Genomic DNA, 25921 nt, shown 5'->3' on the forward strand with positions numbered 1-25921 from the left:
AATTCTGAAATCAAACAAATTTGAGCCTAGCATTTTCTAAGGTCTAGCTGGAAAGGTTTTTTTTTGATAGCATTAGATTTTCCATTGGTACTTGACTGTTACTTGATTGCTACAATAAAATGCAGGCAGTATGTGGCTGCTGAGATCTGAGGCTACTATAACATTTATTGTACTCTTGCCCTGCATCTTGTGAAGTATAAATGGCTAACGTGGAGTCTTTGAAGAACTTTATATCCCTCATAGATCTTGGGATCACCAATCACATGAAGACTAACAAATCATGCACTATTTTTAAATACTTATATTGCTCATAATATTATCTACACATTGTTATTTGGAACATATTCAGACCTGTCATCTTGGCAGTGTGCTGTGATTTGTATGCAATGTTCATCTTCTAACAGTGTTGCTCAATTTCTGCAAGTTTCCTTTCTTAGCCTAGTAAAGTACTTGTGATGGTAGAAGAATGTGTATCTACCTTTGAATTTAGTGTGATACCTTACTTTGTAAATTCAACTGTAGGGATTGATACTATTTGCATTTTTCCTAACACATACTCAGTTGTTGAGTCACACGACATTAACCTTAATCTAAAAGATTATATTTGAGAGAATACGTCCTTAAAATTGTTCCAGATTCATATTATTTGTACAGAAAAAAAGTTATGTTGCTCCCCTTCTGGACCTTCATTTTGCCCACAACGTAAGCACAAAAAAATCATAGAAATACTGTTTTGTACACTTTTGGCAGCTTTAGTGAACTTTGTGATAGGCTTTCTGAAGGAAGAACTAGCCATCTTTCTGCTTACCATAAGGACCACCCCAACTGAAGCTTTGGTGTTGCCCCAAAGTATGGGCTGCTTGTGACTCATCTGATTGACTCGTTTCACATAACAAAGATGAGCTCTAGGGTCAGATCTTCATTGTCTGTAAAAAGTCTTGAGTACTATTTATTGCACCAACAATCCAATTACTGACTAATTCATCTTCCAAGCCTCCGTTGCCACTGTTATCAACTGATCTGCAAGGCTAGATTTTAAACTTATAACAATTTCACTTTGTTTCTGATTTCTCTATTTGAACCGTACTCACTCTATAATTATTTTTTCTTCGGACTGAAGTGTCTAATAGTGTAACACTTCTTCAACTAATGCTAAAAGTCTCATCAATATCTTGCTTCATTAGGACATCAGCCACCTCTAGTATATTAATTTGGACTGACCTGGTGAATCTGAGCTTTTACCTGAAACTTTTACCTGTTTTGTACATTTCAGACTGGTGTTTCTAGAGTTTCCATCTCTTTCTTTGTTGTGGAACCCCTCTTCCTAAACTGTTGGGAGTGAGATAGTGACTGTTCTGTGGATTTTGACAGCTTGTGGATGCCACATTGTTCTGCTTCTTAAAGGCTGTTCTCCTTCTGAAGTTTCTGCTACTTCCCTCCTACGTATGCCTTGCTTTGATAACACTTCAAGGTCCACATTTCCTTCATCATTTACTGAATGCTTGAAAATTGTGATTTTCACCCTACCTTGTCAGTTGCTTCCAACTGTTGCCTGCTGCACTTCCCATGTTTTGGGATAGGATCAATTATGGAAGAGTGTACTGGTCTGTCCTTAATCCTGAGTTTGGTATACCCCGGTCCCCTTAGTATTGAACTAATTGGTTATCCTTATCTGCTCTATTCTACCAATAATCTGGATGTGAGCATGGTAAAATAAATTCCAACTCTTAATTCACACTACATATATTGCTACAATCTAGTGCAAAGTGTTGCTTCTCTCAGTCTATAGCCAGACACTGTTTACATCATGATTACAAAAATTACATCATTGATTGATTTACACCAACTCCTCTGAACATGTGAATTACTGTATTAAAGTATAAACAAGAGACTGCTTCAAGATAGTAACACATTAAGTATGTAAAGGAGTGGCCCAATTGGTTTATCAATGTCTTCTCAAAACCAAAATGGAATTATTATTGTAATATTTATTTCAAAATGTATGCAACATCATATTTTAAAATGTTATTTTAAACAAAGTAAAACACAAATGAAGGTAAATTTTATTTACTGTTTTGCAAAACAAATTCATTTTGATTTCAACTATTTTTAATTAATGTTTATATTTGCAGGTTTCAGGATGATGAAATTCTGAGTCAAGTGTAAATGATGTGGAAGACAATTAAAAAAATGCAAAAGTATTTAGCAAATGTCAATATAAGTCATATTCCAAACAGTCTACATGCCTTGTGCAACAAGTATGGACAATTTGGAAAGGCACCATTCTTTTTAATAAATACTAATAATTTGAAAGATATTTTAGGCTTTAAAACAGGAGAGTGGGGAATCATTGCTCAGTACACTGCAAGTAATACCATTTCAAACAGATGGCAAGATTCATGATTATGTCATGCAGTTTGAGTCAGGTTGTAAAGTTGCAGGTGCCTGCCATCTGGAAGCTAACCATTCAAATCTAATATTCATCAAATGGCAAGTACTTGTTATTATGTAAAGTTGCATCGATAAGAATATAATGTCAGACAATACCACCTCTTGGTAATTGTAAAAGCAGTATTAATGCCCTAATATGATTTATCCCCTCAATACATTGTTTTCCAGCATGGACCGGTTCATACATGATTGTGTATTAATCCTGACAAGTATGAAATTTTACAAAGTATTGCTATTTCAAATATCAGAATTAGAACATTTTCAAATTCAACTGGTCAATGCCATTAAACTATTGATGGGTCCAAGATATAAATGTTCTGTATATTTCCAGCATATTTTCTCTTCTTATTTTAGTTGATTTGCAGTTTAGAATTGAGAACTTTGGGTATAAATAGTAAAGTTTTACTCCTAGTATTTTTAAAACTATACAACAAAAATACTTACTTGTTGAAACACATAACTGAAAAATCATCCCACTTGCCTGTGTTGGATTTCATGGTTTCACTAGATACAGTTTGGCCTACAAGATCATACTGCAGCAGACTTGAAGATTCATCTGGTACTTCTACTGAGTATGAGGGACCCTTCTTCCATGTGTAAATTATTTCGCTTCTAGGATAGGCATCTGCAAAATTAAATGTCAGGTTCCAGTTGATTCTCCCATCATAAACTGTTAGTTCTTTTAAATTACCTAATATATGTTTTCACCAGTTAACAGTATCATCATGCCTATTTACAGCAATAATGATTCACAAGCATGAAACAGAAGGCATTTTGGAGCATCAATTACCTAAAAATAAGATAGCAGATCAAAACATAGTTACAGTGTAGAAGGAAGCCATTCAGGTCACTGTAAGCAGTGGTCTCCAAATTCAACTAATGCGATTTCCCCGGCCAGCTCCCTGTTATGCTTCTTTCTTCCTTTTCAGTTGATAGTTTAATTCCCTTTTGAATGCCTCAGTTGAACCTGCGTCCATCACAATCTTAAAGTGCATTCCAGATCCTAACCGCTCAGTGCACAAAAATATTGCTCATGCTGATTTTGCTTCTTTTACCAACCACATTACATTTGCACCTTTTGTTGTTTTTTATGTGCAGGTATAGTTTCGCCCTATCTACTCTAGCCAAAGCAGTATCTTATACAACTTCATAATAACGTCCTTGCTCTGTGGCACTATTAATGCAGTCTTGGATAGTATCAGCTTTATTGAACTTATTTTCAACCTGTTGTGACATTTTTAATGACTTTTATATGTCTCCTGCTCCTGCACCACCTTCAGATTGTACATTTTATATAGTCTCTCCATGTTCTTCCAAGCAAAATTAATCAATTAATGTTTCTCTGCACTGAACTTCATATGCTAGTTGCCTGCCTATTCCACCAACTTGTCCATGTCCCTTTGAACTTCTGCACTTTAAGCCCCACTGTTCACAATATTTCCAAGTTCCATACCAACTGCAAGTTTTGTAATTGTGCTTTTTAAAATTTGTAGTTGGTAAAAGAAGCAAAAATCAGCAGAAGCGATGATTTTACACAATCAGCATTTAGGATCTGGAATGCATTTTCTAAGACCTTGATGAACACAGGCTCAATTGAGGCATTCAAAAGGGAATTAGAGAGTCAACTGAAAAGGAAGAAAGAAGCATTACAGGGAGCTGACTGAGGAATCACATTAGTTGAGTTTGGAAACTGTGCCAAGGGCATAAACATATCAGGAACAGCAAGTATCCTAATAAATGCTCTTCAAAATATCCAGTAAGTTTCTTAACACAATTTTCCTTTAACAAATTAATGTTGGCTTTCTTTAATGAACTTGTATTTGTTGTGGTTCTGTTCGCCGAGCTGGGAATTTGTCTTGCAAACGTTTCACCCCCATGTCTAGTGTAAACTAATGTAGTGTACAAAATCCCATGCAAGGACTGCAGAAAACACTACATCAGACAAACAGGAAGACAGTTAACGATCCGTATACACAAACACCAACTAGCCACGAAACGACATGACCAGCTATCCTTAGTAGCCACACACACAGACGACAAGCAACATGAATTCGACTGGGACCACACTACCATTATAGGGCAAGCCAAACAGAGAACAGCCAGGGAATTCCTAGAGGCATGGCACTCATCCACAGACTCTATCAACAAACACATCGACCTGGACCCAATATACCGGCCACTACAGTGGACAGCTCGAACTGACAACCGGAAGCGGCAGAGACAGGCCACTATAAATGCCGGAGGAAACAGCACAGAAGCACTTCACAGGAGGCTCCCAAGCACCGAGGATGTCACCTAGACAGGGGACGAAACGTTTGCAAGACAAATTCCCAGCTCGGCGAACAGAACCACAACAACGAGCACCCGAGCTACAAATCTTCTACCAAACTTTGAACCTGTATTTGATAACAAGACTATTAATTTTATCCCAAGTTATTGTTTCTATAAGTTTTCCTTACACTGAGTTTAAACTGGCTGATCTAGATTTGCTGATCTTATCTTAATACCTGTTTTGAACAAGGGGGCAACATCTACAATTCTCAATTCCTCTGGCATCAAACATGACTCTAAAGAAGACTGAAAAATTATGGCCAGTGCCTCTGAAACTTTTGCTTTAACTGCCCTAAGTATCCTTGTATGTAGCTCATCTAACTTTGGTGCAATTTTTAAGTTTAGCCAGCCTATTTAACACCTGTTCCTCATCAATTGTAAGTTCTTCATATGTATTAGTGATCTCCTTTTTCACCACAGCCTGAGCAGCACCTTCTTCCTTGGGAAAGACAGATGCAAAGTATTAATATCTCAGCTACTTCCCTTCCGTCCAAGCATAAATCCCCTTTTTGGTCCCCAAACAATCCTACTCCATCGATCTAAAACATAAAACTCTTTTACCGCACTCTCTTGCCCTGTATCCGTTTACAGTACTTGTATCTCAGGAGAAAGTGAGGACTGCAGATACTGGAGAAGTCAGAGTCAAAAAGAGTGGCGCTGGAAAAACGCAGCAGGTCAGACAGTATCCGAGGAGCACAACAGTCGACTTTACGGGCATAGGCCCTTCATGAGAAATTCCTGATATTTAAAGTCCTCCATTAAAACTACTCTATGATTCATGTATCTCTTTTATTTCTTTGTAAATCTATTCTTTAACATTCTTTCTACTAGTTCCTAGTGTATGAAACATCTCTCCCAGTTTGGGGAGAAGGTCCCTGGATGATTGAGGAGGTACTTGCAGAATGAATAATGCTAGGTGCATCACTATCCTTTTTAGTGCTTTGGGTGGTCATCTAATTTCATTCCTTTTAGCCTTTTATAGTAGTTTGGTACCACTGAATACCCTGCTAAATCATGTCAGAGGCTATTTAGGAGTCAACTACAAAGCTGTTGATCTAGGATAACATAAGTCAGACCAGGTAAGGGCAGCTGTCCTTCTCTGAAGGGTAGGGAGTTTAAGGTGAGACGGAAAAGAGTTAAAAGGGACCAGAGGGACAACATTTACACACAGAAGGTAGTGTTTGTACAGAACAAGCTGCCAGAGGTGGTGCAAGAAGGGGTATAATTATACCATTTAAAAGACAGACATTCACATGAATATTAAAGACTAGACTAAACCATTTCAAAATATATTAAGAAAATAGCCTAGAGCTTGACTTTTTCTTATGTTAGAAAGGTATGTGCAAGGCGTTGCATTCCAGATGCAATTCGATTGGTCAAACTGCTCGATGTTAAGCAAAACACAAAAGCAAAATAAAACAAATGGATTAATTATAACTTTATCAAAATGATTTACATGATATATATATTAACTGCTAATTAACTGTTCCAATATAGTAACAACCCGTAAACACAGCCTCGTCAAAAGCAAATTCAGTTAAATAGGTTGTCTCACATGCAATTCTAGCAGAAGGTAGAGAACCCAGCTTTTACAGTGAGAGGAATGACAGCTTATACATCCAGCTTGAAGACTCGAGCAACGCGGAAAGCTAAAACTTAAAATCATTTCTGTGAAAGCTTGGCATCACCCATTCAGGCTGCTTCTATTGTTCCAACTTTTACAAAAGCCCAGGACCTCACAAGCTGTTTATTTTATTGGCTTTGAGCAGACCACTCTACACCTCTATCTCAATCTTTCTTCATTAAGAAAACTAGGATAAAATGCACTTCTTAAAGTATTGTCACATGGGTACTTGAATAGGAAGGGATAGAGGGATGTGCACCAAATGCTAGAAAGTGGGACTAGATCACCTCAGGATTCTTGGTCAGTGTGGATGAGCTGGACCATAGGGTCTGTTTCTGTGCTATATTATTCTATGAAAATTACCCAGGTGAACCAGGTGGGTTTTTATAACAATGGTTTCATGGTCTATATTACTGAGATTAGCTTTTATTTCATGATTTATCAATTGAATTTAAATTCCCCTATCTATATGTTAGGATTTGAACCTATACCCTTCAAGCATTTGCCTGGGCCTCTAAAATAATACTTCAGTGACATTACCATTCTGCCACCACCTCTGCATTACAACGATAATTACAATAACATTAAGAAGGCAATTGTTTGTGATACATTTTCCAAAATCAATTTCATTTTATGCATTAACAGATAATCTTTAGATAATGTAAGGTTACTTCTTCAGTCAGTTAAGAAACACTTGTTTGTCAAGGAAAATAGCTTGCTTCTGTTCTATCAAGAATATCCATCAGCAACTCCTTGTAACATTTATATTAACGTGCCATGATGACAGGATACGATAAGTTGCTTTTAATGTACTTAAGAGGGAAATCAGGAGGGCAAAAAGGGGATATGAGATAGCTTTGGCAAATAAAATTAAGGAGAATCCATAGGGTTTTCACAAATATATTAGGGACAAAAGGATAACTAGGGAGAGAATAGGGCCCCTCAAAGATCAGCAAGGCGGCCTTTGCGTGGAACCACAGAAAATGGGGGAGATACCAAAATCCCATGCAAGGACTGCACAAAACACTACATAGGACAAACAGAAAAACAGCTAACGATTCGCATCCATGAACACGAACTAGCCACGAAACGACATGACCAGCTATCCTTAGTAGCCACACACGCAGATGACAAGCAACATGAATTTGAATGGGACATCACTACTATTATAGGACAAGCCAAACAGAGAACAGCCAGGGAATTCCTAGAGGCATGACACTCATCCACAGATTCAATCGATAAGCACGTCGACCTGGACCCAATATACTGACCACTGCAACGGACAGCTGGAACTGACAACCGGAAGCGGCAGATTCAAACCACTACAAATGCTGGAGGAAAGATCACAGAAGCGCTTCACAGGAGGCTCCCAAGCACTGAGAATGTCACCTAGACAGGGGACGAAATGTCTGCAACACAAATTCCCAGCTTGGCGAACAGAACCACAACAACGAGCACCCGAGCTACAAATCTTCTCACAAACTTTGAATACCAAATGAATATTTTGCATCAGTATTTATTGTGGAAAAGGATATGGAAGATATAGACTGTAGGGGAATAGATGGTGACATCTTGCAAAATGTCCAGATTACAGAGGAGGAAGTGCTGGATGTTTTGAAATGGTTAAAGGTGGATTAATCCCCAGGACCAGATCAGGTGTATCCGAGAACTCTATGGGAAGCTAGAGAAGTGATTGCTGGGACTCTTGCTGAGATATTCGTATCATCGATGGTCACAGGAGAGGTGGGGGAAGTTTGGAGGTTGGCAAACGTGGTGCCACTGTTTAAGAAGGGCGGCAAAGACAAGCCAGGGAACTATAGACCGGTGAGCCTGACCTCGGTGGTGGGCAAGTTGTTGGAGGGAATCTTGAGGGACAGGATGCACATGTATTTGGAAAGGCAAGGACTGATTAGGGATAGTCAACATGGCTTTGAGCGTGGGAAATCATGTTTCACAAACTTGATTGAGTTTTTTGAATTAGTGACAAACAGGATTGATGAAGGCAGAGCAGTAGATGTGATCTGAATGGACATCAGCAAGGCATTCGACAAGATTCCCCATGGGAGACTGATTAGCAAGGTTAAATCTCATGGAATACAGGGAGAACTAGCCATTTGGATACAGAACTGGCTCAAAGGTAGAAGACAGATGGTGGAGGTGGAGGGTTGTTTTTCAGACTGGAAGCCTATGACTGGTGGAGTGCCACAAGGATCGGTGCTGGGCCCTCTACTTTTTGTCATTACATAAATGATTTGGATGCGAGCATAAGAGGTACAGTTAGTAAGTTTGCAGATGACACCAAAATTGGAGGTGTAGTGGACAGCGAAGAAGGTTACCTCAGATTACAACAGGATCTGGAGCAGATGGGCTGAGAAGTGGCAGATGGAGTTTAATTCAGATAAATGCGAAGTGCTGCATTTTGGGAAAACAAATCTTAGCAGGACTTATACACTTAATGGTAAGGTCCTAGAGAGTGTTGCTGAACAAAGAGACCTTGGAGTGCAGGTTCATAGCTCCTTGAAAGTGGAGTTGCAGGTAGATAGGATAGTGAAGGCGGCATTTGATATGCTTTCCTTTATTGGTCAGAGGATGGAGTACAAGAGTTGGGAGGTCATGTTGCAGCTGTACAGGACATTGTTTAGGCCACTGTGGGAATATTGCATGCAATTCTGGTCTCTTTCCTACTGGAAAGATGTTGTGAAACTTGAAAGGGTTCAGAAAAGATTTACAAGGATGTTGCCAGGGTTGGAGGATTTGAACTATAGGGAGAGGCTGAACAGGCTGGGGCTGTTTTCACTGGAGCGTTGGAGGCTGAGGGATGACCTTATAGAGGTTTACAAAATTATGAGGGGTATGGATAGGATAAATAGACAAAGTCTTTTCCCTGGGGTGGGGGAGTCCAGAACTAGAGGGCACAGGTTTAGGGTGAGATATAAAAGAGACCTAAGGGGCAGCTTTTTCACGCAGAGGGTGGTACATGTATGGAATGAGCTGCCAGAGGATGTGGTGGAGGCTGGTACAATTGCAACATTTAAGAGGCATTTGGATGGGTATATGAATAGGAAGGGTTTGGAGGGATATGGGCCGGGTGCAGGCAGGTGGGACCAGATTGGGTTGGGATATCTGGTCGGCATGGACAGGTTGGACTGAAGGGTCTGTTTCCATGCTGTACATCTATGACTCTAAACCAAAAGTTGCTTTCTTAGTGGAGAAATGCATAAGATATATAACAATAGTTTTCGAATGGGATCAGAACAACTTATCCCTGGATTTCTTACTATAACCTTTGATGAATTAGCACAGTTTAAAACTTTCAAAGAATACCTGAGGCAGTACTCATTGCTACAACTTGGATGTAATATTGTCACAACAATAACCAATTTAGTAGACTAGTGGCCTGGAAATAAATTATATGGGCATTTTGGCCACTGTTCAATTGGACAATAGAAAAATAAAGAAACAAACTAAACCAGCAAATACAACAAAGGAGAAATAAGAGGAGTAGTGACAATAATCTGATCCAAATCAGTGGAAAGATTTAGAATGGAAAATAGCAACATGTCAGAAAGATATTAGGGAGACCAAAAAATAGATGAGAAATAAGACAGAAGCAAAAGATAACAATGTTTTAAGTCTGATATGACTCTTCTTCACAGGTTGAAGAGAGTCATATTGGACTTGAAACATTATCTCTGTTTCTCTCTTCACAGATGCTGCCAGACCTGCTGTGTTTGTCCAGCATTTTCTGTGATTGTTTGAGATTTACAGCAGCCATGGTATTTTGCTTTAATATAAGCATGGCTTGACAGTACTGAGGAAAGGGTTGAGGAGTGGAAAGGAATGAGATGCATATGAATATTTTTCTGGAATAGCATCCCATAACCAACTTGTATACCATGCTGAAATGTCCACAGATGTTGCATAAGGTGCTTCTGCTAATAAGTAATTCCTTACCAGACATTAAAAGGACTCAAATCATATGTCAAATTCACTACGCATCCAAGTTAAGTTTCCCTTACAACATATTACTTTTCCTGTTCAACAGTATCATTGTATTATGAGGAACAAAACAGAAAACATTTTTATACTTATTACCCTGAGGTCAGGGTAAGTTAGTCTAAGTTGTATAAACTAGGAATGTCTCAGGTTAAATTCAGAAGGTTGAATCTTAGAGATTTTTGTTAGGTTTCAATTAAGTTTGGTCGCATGAATCATGCCATGAGACCAAGTGAGTTTTTCTTTTCCACAATATCTTTCCAAACACACTGCATTGATCATCATTTCAGCCTTCAGGTGACTATCCTGTCTGATTTTTGCTCCATTCTACCATGCACCATTCCAAGTGTACTCACCTGATATCCTGGAATTAGCCAGTATTTCTGGAGCCGGTGTCATGTTTAAAAAGGCCATTGTGCAACTGGACAATATTGTCAGTCTGGAGCTGCTTTAAAATGTTCTTGACATTCCATCATTCCACTTTGCAGATCTATTCCTGGAGCTCCTAAGGATGGGGTGATGCACAGATGGAATATTTTCTTCCCTCAAGACCAGGAGAGGATGCCATAACATCAGACCATGTGAGTCTGATGCAAAGTTTCCACCCAGGTTAAAGATGTCTCGGCCATCTAGAGAAATGCCGAGCACCATGAGAAGAAAGACAGTGTCCTTTCTGATTCTGGTAGAGTAAGTGCCACCACCCTTGCTCTGATACCTCACTCATGCTACCTCTGGTGCTGTAATGACCAACTACTAAAGCTCAAACTTTATTGCTCTCCTGCAACAACTTCCCTACTTGTTCTCATTCATCTCAATTTGTGACACTACTAATCCTGCATGCCCACTGTGTGGCTTACTCACTCACTTGTGAAATCTTCCCACGAGAAGCTGTGTTTTAATCTTCTGTAATACGCACCTCTGTTTCTTTCCAGGAGCAAAACAGCCCACAGTAGGGCAGACTCAGAAGAGGTGGTGTGCTCTCCCTGATTCAGTTCCTCACTCTGATCACAAAGCACCCTGACGTTCACCATCTCGAGCAGGACCTGGGCTAGTATTCACTTACTATCTTAGATCTCCTGACTGAAGGCTATACCCCTTGGCTGGATTGAAGCCAGATAACAATTGTGACAAGCTTCTTGGATTTGTACCTGCATTAAATGATATTGCAAAACAGTAAAATAAAAGCTTGGTATCTCTGTCTGAGGGGGCATGTCACAAGATGGCAAGGTAAGGAAATGAAATGCAGGGTGGATATGTGCATGTGGAAAGTGAGCCCTAGGGTAAGAACCGAAGAATCCAGAGATGAAGCTTGGTCCAGTCCATGTGCTACAACACTAAAATACTTGCCGATGCATTCTGAGATATATCATTGATCTGCAGGCTCATCCTGTAATTGGATCAGAATTGTGATGTCTGAGATACATTATTGAAGTGCAGAACCCCCCATAAGTGAATCATGAGGGTTCACATTACATGCAAACGTCTGTGAATTTGGGCTGCGTATGGCCAAGGCCCATGGGTTGTGTCTGAGGTGTTGATACAAGCAGCAAGTTGAAGCCACCAAGATCCCACTCTGGTTTCCATGTTGACTTTTTATGATGGTTTTTTTTGTGTGACAAGTTTGGTAAGATTGCAACCCATGGCAAGGTGGCTTGTTAACAAGGCATTTAATGAACAATAAATGACTGTCAATGTGAACCTCTGCCTTCATGAATCGCACCATACTTTTTGAGAGACATGTATAAGATGAAGCAAGATGATCTTGGTGTTGAAGCAGAGTTTGCCAAACATCTCACCTGATACTCCTGTTCATCTTTGCCACAGCCATATTATTCAGAGCGGATGGGATTCTGTTAATAGATTTTGCTGAATTGTTGATTTCAGCGATGGTGGGATTGGTTTATTCAGTTGGCTAGATGCCTAGAATGTGATGCAAAATTATGCCAATGATGCGGAAACAATCCCCATGAAAAGGAGGTCCGGTCTCTGTATCTTGCCCACGTTTGTAGAGTAGTAACCTATGTAATTGCCTCTTTGTAACGGAGGGACATGCCTATAGCCCTTTGGGACTATGGTTAGATGATAATGATGATTTCAGCTTTCAATCAATTGAAAAACTATAATTGGCCTTCGTGCCTCTGCATTGGAAAATAGAAAATAGTAAGAACACAGGCAGTGTTCCTACTTCTGGCGGCATGGTGGTTCAGTGGTTGGCACTGCTACCTCATAGCACCAGGGACCCGGGTTTGATTCCAGCCTCAGGTGACAGTCTGTGTGGAGTTTGCACATTCTCCCAGTGTCTGTGTGGATATCCTCTGGGTGCTCCAGTTTTCTCCCACAGTCCAAAGATGTGTAGGTTAGATGCCTTAGTCAGGGGTAAATGTAGATTAATGGGGATTGGGCTTGAGTGGGATACACTGAGGGTTGGTGTGGACTCGTTGGGCCAAAGAGCTTGTTTCCACACTGTAAGGATTCTAAAATTCTGATCATTATTCATTGATTAGTGGCAGAAAACGTGCATGTTTAAACCACGAGGTTTTAGTTTCCTGTTGTCTTGCCCATAAGCAAATATCCAGTATTAAGGATCAAGGAAACATGGATATTCAGAAAGACATTATGTTATGCAGTGCCTATCATAACTTTAAAATATCCACACCAGTACTATCAAAGCTTAGTCATTCTTGTAACATAGGGAACATTACTAACAATTTACATAAAGGTCCAAAACAGCAAAGACAGACAACCAATTAAACTAAACTGAAATTAAAGTACTGTCACTGCTGAAATCTCAGGGTGAGTGTCTGAATTGAAAGATATATCTCTAAATTGAGTGAGAGGAATGAGCAAGGAATAAAACGAGACCTGGATTTCTTTGTATACTAGCTATTGAAGGTAAGCATGTAGGTGCAGCAGGTGGTAAAGAATGGTATGTTGGCCTTCATAGTGAAAGGATTCAATTACAGGAGGAAGGATGTCTTGTGGAAATTATATAAGGCCTTGGTGAGACTAGACCTAGAATATAATGTGTAGTTTCAGTCTCCTTATCTGAAAAAGAATATTTAGAAAAACTGTAGTGAAGGTTTACCTCTCTGATTTCCGGGATGGTAGGACTGCCACATGAAGACAGGTTGAACTGGTTAGGATTTATGGGCTGGAGTTTTGAGGAATGAGGAGGATCTCATAAAAAGCTATAAAATTCTAACAGTACAAGACAGGATAAATGCAAGAAAGGTGTTCCTGATGGCAAATGAGTCCAGAAAACTAGAACGTCAAAGGCGAGGGTATGAGGTAAGCCATGTAGGACTGAGATAAGGAGAAATTTCTTCACCAAAAGAGTGGAGAGCCTGGTGGAATTCGCTATGACAGAAAGCAGCTGAATCCAAAACATTGCCTGATTTGAAGCAAGAGTTGGATATGGTCCTTGGGGCTAAGGGGATCAGAGGCTATGAGAGAAAATGTGGGAACAGACTATTGAGTTGGAACAAATCACCTATGATCATAACGGATGGCAAGCAGCTGGAGTACTCCTGCTGCTATAGCCTAGGTTTCTATATTAGCCTTGATATTGTGGCAGCATATACACAAATCCCAAAATCAGGGACAAACCGTTGAACTTCTAAATGAGATTTGGGAGGGTTAGCACTGAGCTACTGTTGACACCTGACAGCACATGTTATGCATTTAACAACTATATCCAAACTCCCTCATTCTTTTATGTCCAATGATTCCTTAATTCAGCAGGTCTTCACTCCATCTTGAATTCCAAAATTCTTAAGTACAAATTTCCTGCAATTACACTGATTAAAAATAGGTGTAAAATAGTGCTCAATTGTAGGTGCAACTATACCATTATTTTAACAGACATCAGCAAAATGGTAACATCCAAAATATATATCTATCTGAGGAAAATTCCATCCACTTGGCAAATAGGAATTGACACTCACTAGCAGTGACTACACAAGATGGATGGCCATTTGAACAGGGTTCAGATGGGCAACTGCACTTATAGAACTCTACCATAGCATAAGTTCCAGTCTTTTGAAGACAGAAAGTTTTACAAATGCACCTTAAAAAAGTCAAAATACTTACAATAAAATGGCAATAGCAAGTTGGCAGCTGGTTTGCCAATTTACTTTTCTGTTAATAAGAAAACAAATCAAGTGGGATATGAAATAGTAAATTGGCAACCTATCACCCACTTTGTATTATTAACCACAACTAATTTTACACGTAATGTGTAAGTCACACTTCTTCTTGGTTGCATTCTTAGACTTGTAGTTCTAAAATGTGCATGAAATAATGTGAAAGTGCTTCGATCAAGAGTAAGCTAATTATTGGCAGCCAGAAGCTTGCTCTGCTCCACCTGTGTTCCTGCTCACTCTATGCTATCTTCTCGGCACGTCTCTGCTCGTTCCATGTTTCCTTAATGTTTTCTCTCTTCCCCTGCTGTCTCCATGTTCCGCTCCCTCCATGTTCCTGTTCTGTTCATGTTCTTGCCAAGTATAGACTGACTCTGCAGTGAAAGTAGGCAGACATTTCTCACTAATTCCCTAAGTTAATAATTGCTTTTTTAAGGAATTATTGGAATACCCTTTATCCCTTTCATATTATTATAACATTGTAATTTCGATAGCAGGTTTGACATGACTTATTTGAAACGCATCCTTCAACCATTGCGCTAGATAACAAAAAACATTCAAAAGAAGAAAAGGGTTATCTACAAGATGTTAAAAATTGATAGTGAGATCAAGGATATAAGAGACACAGCTAACCTACATATTCTGCCGGAACCTTAATCTAATATTTATGACCACAGCAAGACTGATTGTACAGAATAAGATTACATGCTTCAACTCATTGCTCAGTTACATATACACACACAAAAAAGGGACAAAACTGCACTTATATAGTATCTTTCATGACCTCATAATTACAGCAATTGTGAGCTTCTTTAAAATGCAATCATTGTTGTAATTCAGGAAAGTGGCAGGCAATTTGTACTCAATGAAGTCCCCAAAACAATAACATGATCAGGTAGCTTGTTTTATCAATACATGTTGGCCAAGAATCTGAGAGTAATATATAGCATGTACTGCCAAAAAGGTACTTTATGCCCATCTAAAAGGGCAGTCAGATCGGAGTTAAAAACGTAGTGCTACGTGGGAGAGTCGGCTGAAGCTATGCACGCTCGTTTCTGGAGCAAAGTTTGAACCTGTAATTTTCTGATCCAGAGTCAAAAGTAGTGCTACCAAAATCAGTCCTCATAGTAAGAATTCCAAAGTAATTTATAATTGGATATCTCCAGTTTGCATTTCGTATCATGTGAGCAGCCCTTTGCTTTTCTAGAATGGTCCTTGTAGATGTTAGAACTCTAGCCCTATAAATTCATCTAACTCTTGGTTTAGTATTTTGATAGTTCCTACTTTTGATTAAGAAATGAACACTCACTTACAGCTGCCAAACTTCAACGGACATGCATGTCCATCCATTGGGAAGTTCACTAGTCTCATAGGACATGCTGCATTTATGGTCAGTCTGGAATTGGAGGAGAAAATATATTAAATGTTATGTAGCTATCAAATAGAATAAGTGTAAAGTATGATCAAACTACTATGACCCACCTCATGGTGTAAAGAATAGTGCCGTTTTGCATGATTCTGAAAAGCTTGTTGGGAGTCGTCATGTTGTGAGCAATGGACATTTTTCCATTTCTGAAGAAGGTGTCTGGAGTCCAAATTTTGTTAACCATTAAGTTATTCAATCTAAGTATTTCAATAGGTCCATCAAATTTTAGCCTCTTATCAATCCAAGTTTGACGGAAAAAGACATCCATGGTGTATTCCTGTAAAATTATAAGAAAACCACTTTAAAAGACTGCATTGCATCACTTTTACTACAAGCCATGGTCTTTCGATGTATAATGCTTTGACCCACAAACAGTACTAATGTTCAATGAATTACTCAGTGTCCATATCCATAGTTTAAAAAGACCCCTCAGTTTCTGCCATGTTAAAGTCTAGCTTGGCTTCCTTAAAAAGACAAATGCTTTTTTTTCCCCCAAGAGATTACAATACTGTGTAACGTTGATTGTTGCCAACAATGAAGCCAATGGCGGCAGGGATTGTCAAACAGATTAAGGCGAATAATCTTTTTAATGATATTTTGCTTAGATACCAAGATAAAAATCAAATATGAACGGGACTGCAGGCGGTAAAATGGGAAGCTAATGTCGATAAGCAAGTGTAGTATGACTATTTTTGTTTTGTTTGAGAACAATAAAGCAAAGATTGGGGAATCATTTTAATTATCATTATCATACCATATCGACGTCAGATACAGGACCGAAACTTGTCACGTATATGTCAGTTTTCACTTCAGTGACAGGACCTAGAAAAGATGAAACAAGGTTTGAAAAATCATCTTGACTAGGGCTTTTCTGTCAGTGCACGATGCATTAACTTGCCACATGCGAAGAATATAGAAGACAATGCCTTTAAAACCCTCAAAGTTTGAACGACAGCGTTTATGGACAGCACTGAGTTTCCACCATTATCTCGGTTCTTGCAAAAGTGTCGCGATGGACCGTCCTACTATACATTGTAAACATTTACGATTTGTTCAGACTTGAAATCACATCGATGAAGATGTACGTCATATAAGGGGTGAAAATAGGTTTGAATCTGTTGCAAGCCAAAGAGGTACGTGCAAAAAGATATAATTACTTACCTCCAAAACCGGGTCGTAGCCTATTATCATATCCATCGAGAAGTCTATCGAGAATACGTGTAATGTTTTCCGAATGGACTCTTACTTCTTTGTCTTGATTAGAAGAGCTATTTATTAGCGTCTCTCCTATACTATAAATACAAATCAACATTAAGGTCAAGGGCACCTTTGGTAATCAAAGGCGAAAGTGTCTGCCTTTGTTTTCGCTTTGCTATCAATCTATTTAAATGCGACAAGACGATAAAAGGCTACATCATAATAAAATACGGGGAGAGAACAACAAAAGGTTTCAACTCAATAGTAATGTAAATAAGATAGACTCACCACCACAGTGCTGTGTAACAGACAAAAATCAGTAAACCCACGCGGCTGGTAGGCATTGCAACCATAGATCTCATGTCAGCAGTAACCATTTGCATGTCCCATATTCTAAGCTTCCTCACTTTTGCCGTCATTGTGCCATTTCACGAAGAATAAAAGCAACGAAAGAAGAACACTTTAGTACCTCAGTGTTGAGCCCATTGCATTTGCAGGGGGCATTTTTCACTCTCCTTTTATTTCTCTGTTGCTGTCGAGGCTCAACTGAGCGCCTCAGTTTAAAACTAAAGAGTTTAACAGCCGGTCCGGGATGGCGAACATTGACAATAATCGAATAAGGCATCATGGGAGATTAAAAGCAAGAAATCCACTGATACTTTTGGCAGGAATTAGCGAGAAGCCGTCAGGGATCCTGGCAAGGCATGGACACCCAGACGGGACAGATTAGATTGCGAATTACCGCATTTCGTCGGACACTGTATTTTAAATATCAAACAAATAGCTCATGTATTGGTAATTTATCAGTGTTTATACACTGCCAGTCTCCACGGATCCATCTGAGATTATCACACACGGTGTCTCACTCCCTCTCAACCCTTCTCCCCTCTTCAACATTCAAGCAATTTTGCGATGGTTTGAAGGATTAAGTGATAAGCATTATCTGTTTATCACATATAATCCAGATAATCAGAATTAGTACGGGAAAGAACAAGTAGGAATTTTGGTGTCAGCTATGCTGCTCAAGCCAAGCGTTATTCAGCTATCTCCAAACCTGTTGGTCAGCAGTCAAAACGTTGTCGAGTTTAATTCCCTGATTTAACTCTTAAACGTACCCCTGTGAAAGAACGTGCTATTAAGCAAACATTTTCAATTATACGTGCGCTTACACAGTCAACAGCGCAATTGCCAATAAGGTACACTTATTGACCTACATGATAGTTGGAATGGAGTTACCCTAAGTGGAATATAAATAATAGTGCAGATCAGTTGAACTGAATGGTCTCTATCTCTCATGTAAACTTCAGATCATTCTATCAGTCTTCATCTCAATGTTCATTAACTCAAATGTAACACTTGATATGGATTCTTCACGTTTGAATAAAATATACAACAAACCTTACATTTTGAATTAATCTATATTGTTTAGTACGTGGAGAATTTATTTTACGACTAGCTATGAATTGACAAATGTACAAGGTAAAATTTTCATGAAAATGCTTTATGACCTATTTTCACTCCACTAACACCAATGCCGCCACCACTCAAAGGATAGTCTGCACTTACACATTAAACTAATGTAATGTTAATGGACCACTCAGTCGTTATCGCTTCCTACACTTATGTCGTTTCCTGGTGTTACCTGAATCAGTGCTGTTCAATTTTCAACTTCCATGTGATATACACATGGATGAACGGGGAACACACACACTTGGCACGTTACCCCCGTGCCCCTTGTATTCATCCGCGCTGAACATTGGAGAGAATAATGGAGTCTGACAGAAGAAAGTTCTCTTATATAATTTTGAACAGAAGATAACCCTCTTAATCCACGGAATGTCCGTGTGAACTAACATAAATTGACACATACTCAATCATAGGAACCTTGTAAAACAAGACAGCAAACAGCCAGTGTGTTCTGCTGTGGACTCACGTGATGGCATTCAGGGTTGAATCCATGGTTGCTATTGTGTTTATCTAAGCAATGGGAAACGGTTAAGGCTTTTTGTCTCTACCTTGGTAAATACTTACATCTCCAGTCCCTCCTCCCATAAAGCAAAAGCTATCTTTGTTATAGTAAATTACGATTTTCACTTTACACGAGTTTAAGTCATAAGTTTATAAATCAGTTAGTTATATCTACTGCTACAACGTTCTAGTGCTTAATAAATGTCACGTTTCTTCGTACATTGCTTGCTGATGTGAATTCTCGATGCCATCAGGAGCAGTACCCAGAATCAATATCAAGGACCCTGACCTCGAATCAAACAAGGCTGAAAGTTGTACGTAGGAAATAGTTAACATTTCATTTCCATTCCTATCCTCAAGAATTCCTGTCATTGTAAGCAGAGTTTCTAAGAGAAAATCATTTGTTGATATTCAATGTTTTCAATATTCATGTTTAATGCCAAAGAACAACGCGGAGGATGACAACACAAATCCGCTGTAACACTTTTGCATGGAATTGCGTGGACTTCGTACCTGATGGGGGTATCAAAAAAGTCATATGGAGCTGGTGGATTGGGGATTGTCACAATTATTTAATACATTCCCAATAATACATATGTAGACTGCACATCGGGGAGGCGGAACGTGTATGTTGGTGTCGGGATTGGGCGGGGGAAAGAAATCTATAAATGCATTTCTAATTATTTCATGTATAAAACGGCAATGCTTATTAACTGGTAACTGCTTAAAACTTTAGCAAATGCATAATTTTAGATTTTTTTTCAATATCTTACGGGCACGTGCCCTCTCTCTAACATATTGCACGACCTGTTAAATCACCCCCAGTATCTCCTGTCTTTATTTCTAACATTTGTAGTATTTTCTGAGTAGTTCTGAGAAAAGGTCACTCGACTCGAAACGTTAACTCTGATTTCTCCCCACAGGTGCTACCAAACTCGCTGAGCTTTTCCAGCAATGTCTGTTTTTGTTTTTGCAGTATTTTGGTCTTGTGTCTTGAAAAGACTTGGTGTGGACCCACCATTGGGTTAACGGAAGAAGCGTAAAGAGATCATCAACATTCTGTTTCAGCGTGGAAATAATTATATCCATTGTAACTCCTTTTAGGCAATTCGTCAGGACCTTGGATGATTTAGTTCCAAGCCAGTTGAAAGATCATAAGACTACGAACTGAAGTAAGCTATTCAGCCTAGTGAGTCTACTTCCCCATTCAATGAGATCATGGGTGGTTTAATAATTCCCATCTCCACTTTCCTTCTGTTTCCCTTGAATCCCTTAGTGACTAAAATTTGTCTGTTAGCCTTGAATATAGTTAATGACCCATCCTTGATTGCCCTCCTCAATAATTCTACAGATTTGCTCCCCTCCTACATCTGTCTTAAATAGGCCATCCCTTATTCTGAGAAAATGTCCTCTGATCCTGGACTCTTCCAGAAGAAGAAACAGCCTCTTTTGCAACTACCTTGTCAAATCCCCTAAGAATCTTGCATGTTTCAATAAGTTTATCCATTCTTACAAATTCCAATGAGTGCAGTACCAACCTCCTCAGTCTCTTCTCATACCTGGTATCAGCTAATGAATCTTCTCTGAACTGCCTCCAGTGTCAGATTAATTTTCCTTACATAATGGGCCCAAAAGTACTTGTAGTGTTCCAGCTGTGGTCCAGTTAGTGCCTAATATATCTTTAGCAATACCTCCCTATTTTTATATGCTATTCCCTTTAGCATTCTATTTACCTTTCTTATTACTGGCTGAACTTGGATGCTAACTTTTTTGTAATTTATGGATAAGGACTCTCAAATTTTGTTACATAGCTTTCTGCAGTCTTTCTCCAACTGAATAATATTCAATTCTATTCTTCCTGCCAAAATGCACAACCTCACATTTTCCCCACATTATATTCCATCTATTCAGGGAGTTGCAGGCTAGGTGGATTAACCATGGGGAAATGCAGAGCTACAGGGGTAAGTTGGGTGGTGGGTCTAGGTGGATGGTCTTCAGAGGTTCAATGTGGACTCAATGAACCAAATGGCCTGCTTCCACATGCTTAGGATTCTATGATGCTTTGATCTAAGTGGTTATCTATTGAAGTCAGAGATGGCCGATAAGTCCACCACGCGATCCATAGGCTCTGTCACATATGGGCAGGCAGTGCATTAACATTTCATAGATTGGTTGTTTATTGGTTTCTGCTCTCCCTCTAAAGCCTCTATTTTATGTCTGCAAATTCCCAGAAAATTCTCTCCCCATGTATGGTGCCTTTGTGAGTGAACATTCTTCATTTTGATTGGTCAAAAGCCAGGAACTTCCATGAATCAGCGGGGGTGTTTGACGTTTTCATGGATGTTGGAGTTCATAGAGAACAAAGTACAGCACAGGAACATGCCCTTCAGCCACCATGCCCATACTGTCCATGATGCCATTCTAAACTAATCTGATCTGTCTGTATCCCTTTATCCCTGCTTGTTTGTGTGGCTGTCTCCTTAAGATGTCTCTGCTGTCCTTCGGGGGTCTCCAGCTGTGACTACAGTCTGAGTATAGCAGCTGGTTCAGGAGTTAGATCTGCGTCTCATTGCTATCCCTGGGTACATTCTGTCCACTGACAGATCCACTCGAGATGGTATACAGTCAGGAAGAAGTTGCCCTGGAAGTTCTCTTGATCCCATTAAGTAACATGGTATCAGATTTATCACGAGGAAAGAACTGCCCCACTAATTACTATCTATCACCCCAGCATCAGTTGATGGATCAGTATACAGTACCTCTAAGCTAAACATCACTTTGAGGCAGTGCTCAGGGTGAGGAACTTCAATCTTTAGCATCTAGTGTGGCTTGGTACAATAAACTGAGTTGACTGAATCCTAAAGGTAAAGTCTGCAGTTCTGCCACATCCACTATTATCCCCATCTTCAATGACAGGAGAGCCCAGCACATGAGTGCAAAATACAAGGTATGCCAAATTCAATGTATCCATCTTCACCTAGAAGCCCCAAGTGGATGATTCATCTTGGATTCCTCCTGAGTCCTCAGCATCACCAATGCCAGTCTTCCAACAATTGATTCACTCCATGTGATTAATAGAAACTGCTGAAGTTGCTGATATAGCAAAAGCCAGGAGACCTGACAACAATCCAGCAATAGTACGAAAACCACACCCTTGGCCAAGCTGTTTCAGTATAGCTACAATACTGGCATTTACCCAACCATGTTGAAAATTGTTCAGGTATGTCCAGTGCACAGAAAGAAGGTCAAATTCAAACCAATTAATTATTACCTTATCAGTCAATTTTTGATTATCAGTGATGAAGGGATCATCAAAAATGCTACGAAGCAGCACTTGTAAAGTAATAATCTTCTTACTGAGTCTGGGTTTGGGTTCTGGCAGCACCATTAAGCTTGTGAGGTCCGACCTTAATATCAAGGTTGTATTTGACCTTGTGTGGTATCACGAGCTCTAGTAAAACTGGAGTTCATGATAATCAGAAGGAGACATTCTGCATTACCATCATAGCTGGCGCAATGGAAGTGATTGTGGTTGTGACGATCATCTCAGCCGCAGGACAGTATCACAGGGGTTCTATAGGGAAATTTTCTAGGTCCAAGCATCTTCATCTGCTTCATCAATTTTTCTCTATTATAAGATCAGAAGTAGGGAATATCTGGATAATATTCAGGAATGCAACCGTAAATGGCAAATAACATTTACATTATACAAGTTTCCAGGCTATGACCATCTTCAACAAGAAAGAATGCAATCATTGCCCCTTATCATTCAGTGGCACTACCATTACTGAATCCTCTGCCATCAATGTCCTGAGGGTAACCTTTAACCAGAAGCTGAATTGGACTAGCCATATAAATACTGCAGCTACAAAAATGGGTCAGAGACTTAGAATTCTGCATTGAGTAACTCATCACTGTTTCCACGGTGCCTGTCCATCATTCACAAGGCAAGGGTGAGATGGAATATTTTTGACTCTCCTGGATGAATGCAATTGCAACAAAACACAGGAAGATTGATATGCACAACAAAACAGCCCACATGTTTGGTACCACATCCACAACCATCAACATTCAATTCCTTCACCATGATGCATTGAGGCAACAGTGTATAGGGTATATCATCTATAAGATGCACTGCATTAAAGCTCCTCCAGTAACATCTTACGAACCCTCAAGCTGAATTATCTCGAAAGACAATGGGAATGCACCTTGCAAAGAGTCCTTCAATCCTCACATCATCTTTACTTGGAACAATGTCACCATGTTTCATTGTCACTGGGTCAAAGTCCTGGAACTCAGTTCTCAACATCTCTACGGTATCCCTAAATTCCAAAGACTGCGACTGTTTCAGGAGGCAGCTCACCATCACTTTCTCAAAGGCAACTGGGATTGGCATAAATACCAGCCTAGTCATTAATGTCGCAATCTGATGAACAAATATTTTTAAAAAAAGCTTAGGAGTGGACATCACTACAGGTACTTCTCCAGTGCTTTGCGGTACCTGCTGAAGATTATGCAAGTAGCCATAGTAAATGAATGGTGATCATTGCTGCCTGTCAAATCATGAACTTAATCTTGGATTTGAGATCCTGGTCCTCAAATATTCTTCATCTGTTAGCTGAGCCGTGCTATTACACTTGTAGATGATGATGAATTGTGTTGTCAAAACTTCTAAAGAAAGGTATTGACCTGAAATATTAACTCTGTTTTTCTCTTTGAGGATGCTGCCAGACCTACTGAACATTTTCAGGAATTTCTGCTTTTGATTCATATTTTCAGCATCTGCAGAATTTTGGGTTTTGTAATAGAAGTTTAGAACACTTTTGAACTGACTAATAAGTTATATTGATCAACGGATTAAGAATTATCAGGTTAAGACAGATTTGTTATCCTTCGATTCAGTTGTCACAGATTAGCCATATGTTCATTGAATGGCACAACTGAACCAGGGGCCTAAATTACAAATTCCTGACCACATATTTCTATTGTACAATGTACCTCTGTAGTTTGAAACATTAAGACTCAATATCATTCTAGTAACATTCTACTGTGCCATCTTCAGGTGCAAACACTTCCCTGAAGTACCCAAAACTGAACAGAACACTGAATTGGGGTCTGACCAAAGCTCTGTAGAACTGAATTGTCACTTGCCTGCTTTTTTTTTCCTGAGTATTTTGTATTCTTTCATGGAACATACATGTCACTGGCAAGGCCAGTGTTTGTTATCCGTTCCTAACTGCCCTTGAACTGAATGATTTACTAGACCATTTCAGAGGGCTGTTAAAAGTCCACCAATAAAGGTTACATTTATTTTGCCATTTTTGATTATTTTTGTCTTTATGCACTCTCTTTTATTGATCTTTCCAGCTACGTAACAAACTTTTATGCCTTTATCTCAAGAGTAATAAAGTTGCATTGAGACACCTCAGAGTGGACTATGCTGTGTTGAATTGAGTTTATTGTCATGTGTACTGTGTGAAGGAAAGTTGAATTCTTTTACACTTTCTGTAACTGTCAATTTGAAAAGTTTTGGAATGTACTTAGCAAATATTATGAATAGCATATATTGAAGAAAAGAAACTAACTACTGAAATCACCTCATCTTCTATTAGGAAAATATTATGACTTGTCTTTCTTAGATTCAAAGTGCATTTCTCCACATTAAGTTAATCTGCTATTGTTTTGCCCACCTGAGAAAACCTGAAACCTTAGAACATTTTAATGAGATGCCAGTTGCTATATTGTGATCAGAAAATGTTCCCTTTATCCAATTTCATTCTACTTTCATGAATTACCAAAATACATTATTTCCAACATTTTTATTTTTTGTTAATTATCTTTTGTGCTTTGACATGGACACATTTCTCAAGGCACTTCATAGTAATCCTGAATAGAAGATATAAGATTTTGTGAAAGAAGTACATTTTTGCATGTACAACTTACTGATAGCGAAGATACTGATAGTATAGTATAATATATAAATCTTCTCAAAAATAGTATATAAATGTCCAAGCCAAAAGTTTGGCATTATACTTTGGTGCAATTTAAATCCTGGAGGTTTGGAGAAAAATGAATCTTAGTATTTATCTGGCTCAGCATTTAAACGTGTACCGATTTCTTAGAACACACACAGTTTGAGTGTGATTGAGATATGAGAAGTGTGCAATACCCGTTAACTCATCTATTTTGCATGGGGCTTTATTAGTGTTTATTTCCGACCATTATATTTTATTCAAAAAACTTATAAAAGAACATTCCAAAACATTTCAAATTTAAAATTTCAGCTAGTATAATAGAATTCAATTTTTCTTCATATGCCACTGAGGTGCCTGATGTAATTCTGATAGTCTTCACATCTTCAGTATACATTTCATGCCAGGATGATAGAAGGCAAACTAGATCCACAGAAAGTTACCTTTTTTATTCTGGTTGAATAGCTGTTCGAATCAAATATTAGAATGTGGGAGCTTTGGAATAAAACTTCCACTAATGATTTTGAGTTTTGTGGTAACCATGGTTTCCAGCACTGTAAAATGTTATGGTTCAGTTTACATAACAAGTTGGAGACGGGGATAGGTCACCTTAGAATTCATAAAATATCTGTTGTGATTTAAATCCTTATTGAATTCTGCGCCCATCATTTCCGAATAAGGTCAGAATAATCGTAATTGGGGTGGCAAGGTGATTAGCACTAGTGCCTCACAGCGTCAGGGACCTGGGTTCCATTCCACCCTCGGGTGACTATGTGGAATTTGTACATTCTCTCTGTGTGTGACTGCTCCAGGTGTT

General features: G+C 39.0%; 1 protein-coding gene across 3 annotated transcripts in view; it reads right to left on the minus strand.

Annotated features, from left to right (window-relative positions):
• The window catches only part of LOC140491990 (gamma-aminobutyric acid receptor subunit alpha-6-like), a 39803-nt gene extending 21903 nt beyond the window's left edge, over positions 1–17900 (minus strand). The window contains exons 1-6 of one of the 3 annotated variants that reach the window (XM_072590563.1): positions 17453–17900; positions 17129–17259; positions 16722–16789; positions 16024–16244; positions 15855–15937; positions 2933–3076 (exon numbers count right to left, since the gene is read on the minus strand). In XM_072590563.1, the coding sequence (XP_072446664.1) occupies positions 2933–3076; positions 15855–15937; positions 16024–16244; positions 16722–16789; positions 17129–17259; positions 17453–17583 (778 nt within the window). In that variant the 5' untranslated portion in view covers positions 17584–17900. The remainder of the gene's footprint in view (positions 1–2932; positions 3077–15854; positions 15938–16023; positions 16245–16721; positions 16790–17128; positions 17260–17452) is intronic. The other 2 variants (XM_072590565.1, XM_072590564.1) reach the window with 2 other exon arrangements.
• Positions 17901–25921: the final 8021 nt, after the last annotated feature.

The sequence above is a fragment of the Chiloscyllium punctatum genome, chromosome 20, assembly GCF_047496795.1.
Source record: "Chiloscyllium punctatum isolate Juve2018m chromosome 20, sChiPun1.3, whole genome shotgun sequence".
Classification (NCBI taxonomy): domain Eukaryota; kingdom Metazoa; phylum Chordata; class Chondrichthyes; order Orectolobiformes; family Hemiscylliidae; genus Chiloscyllium; species Chiloscyllium punctatum.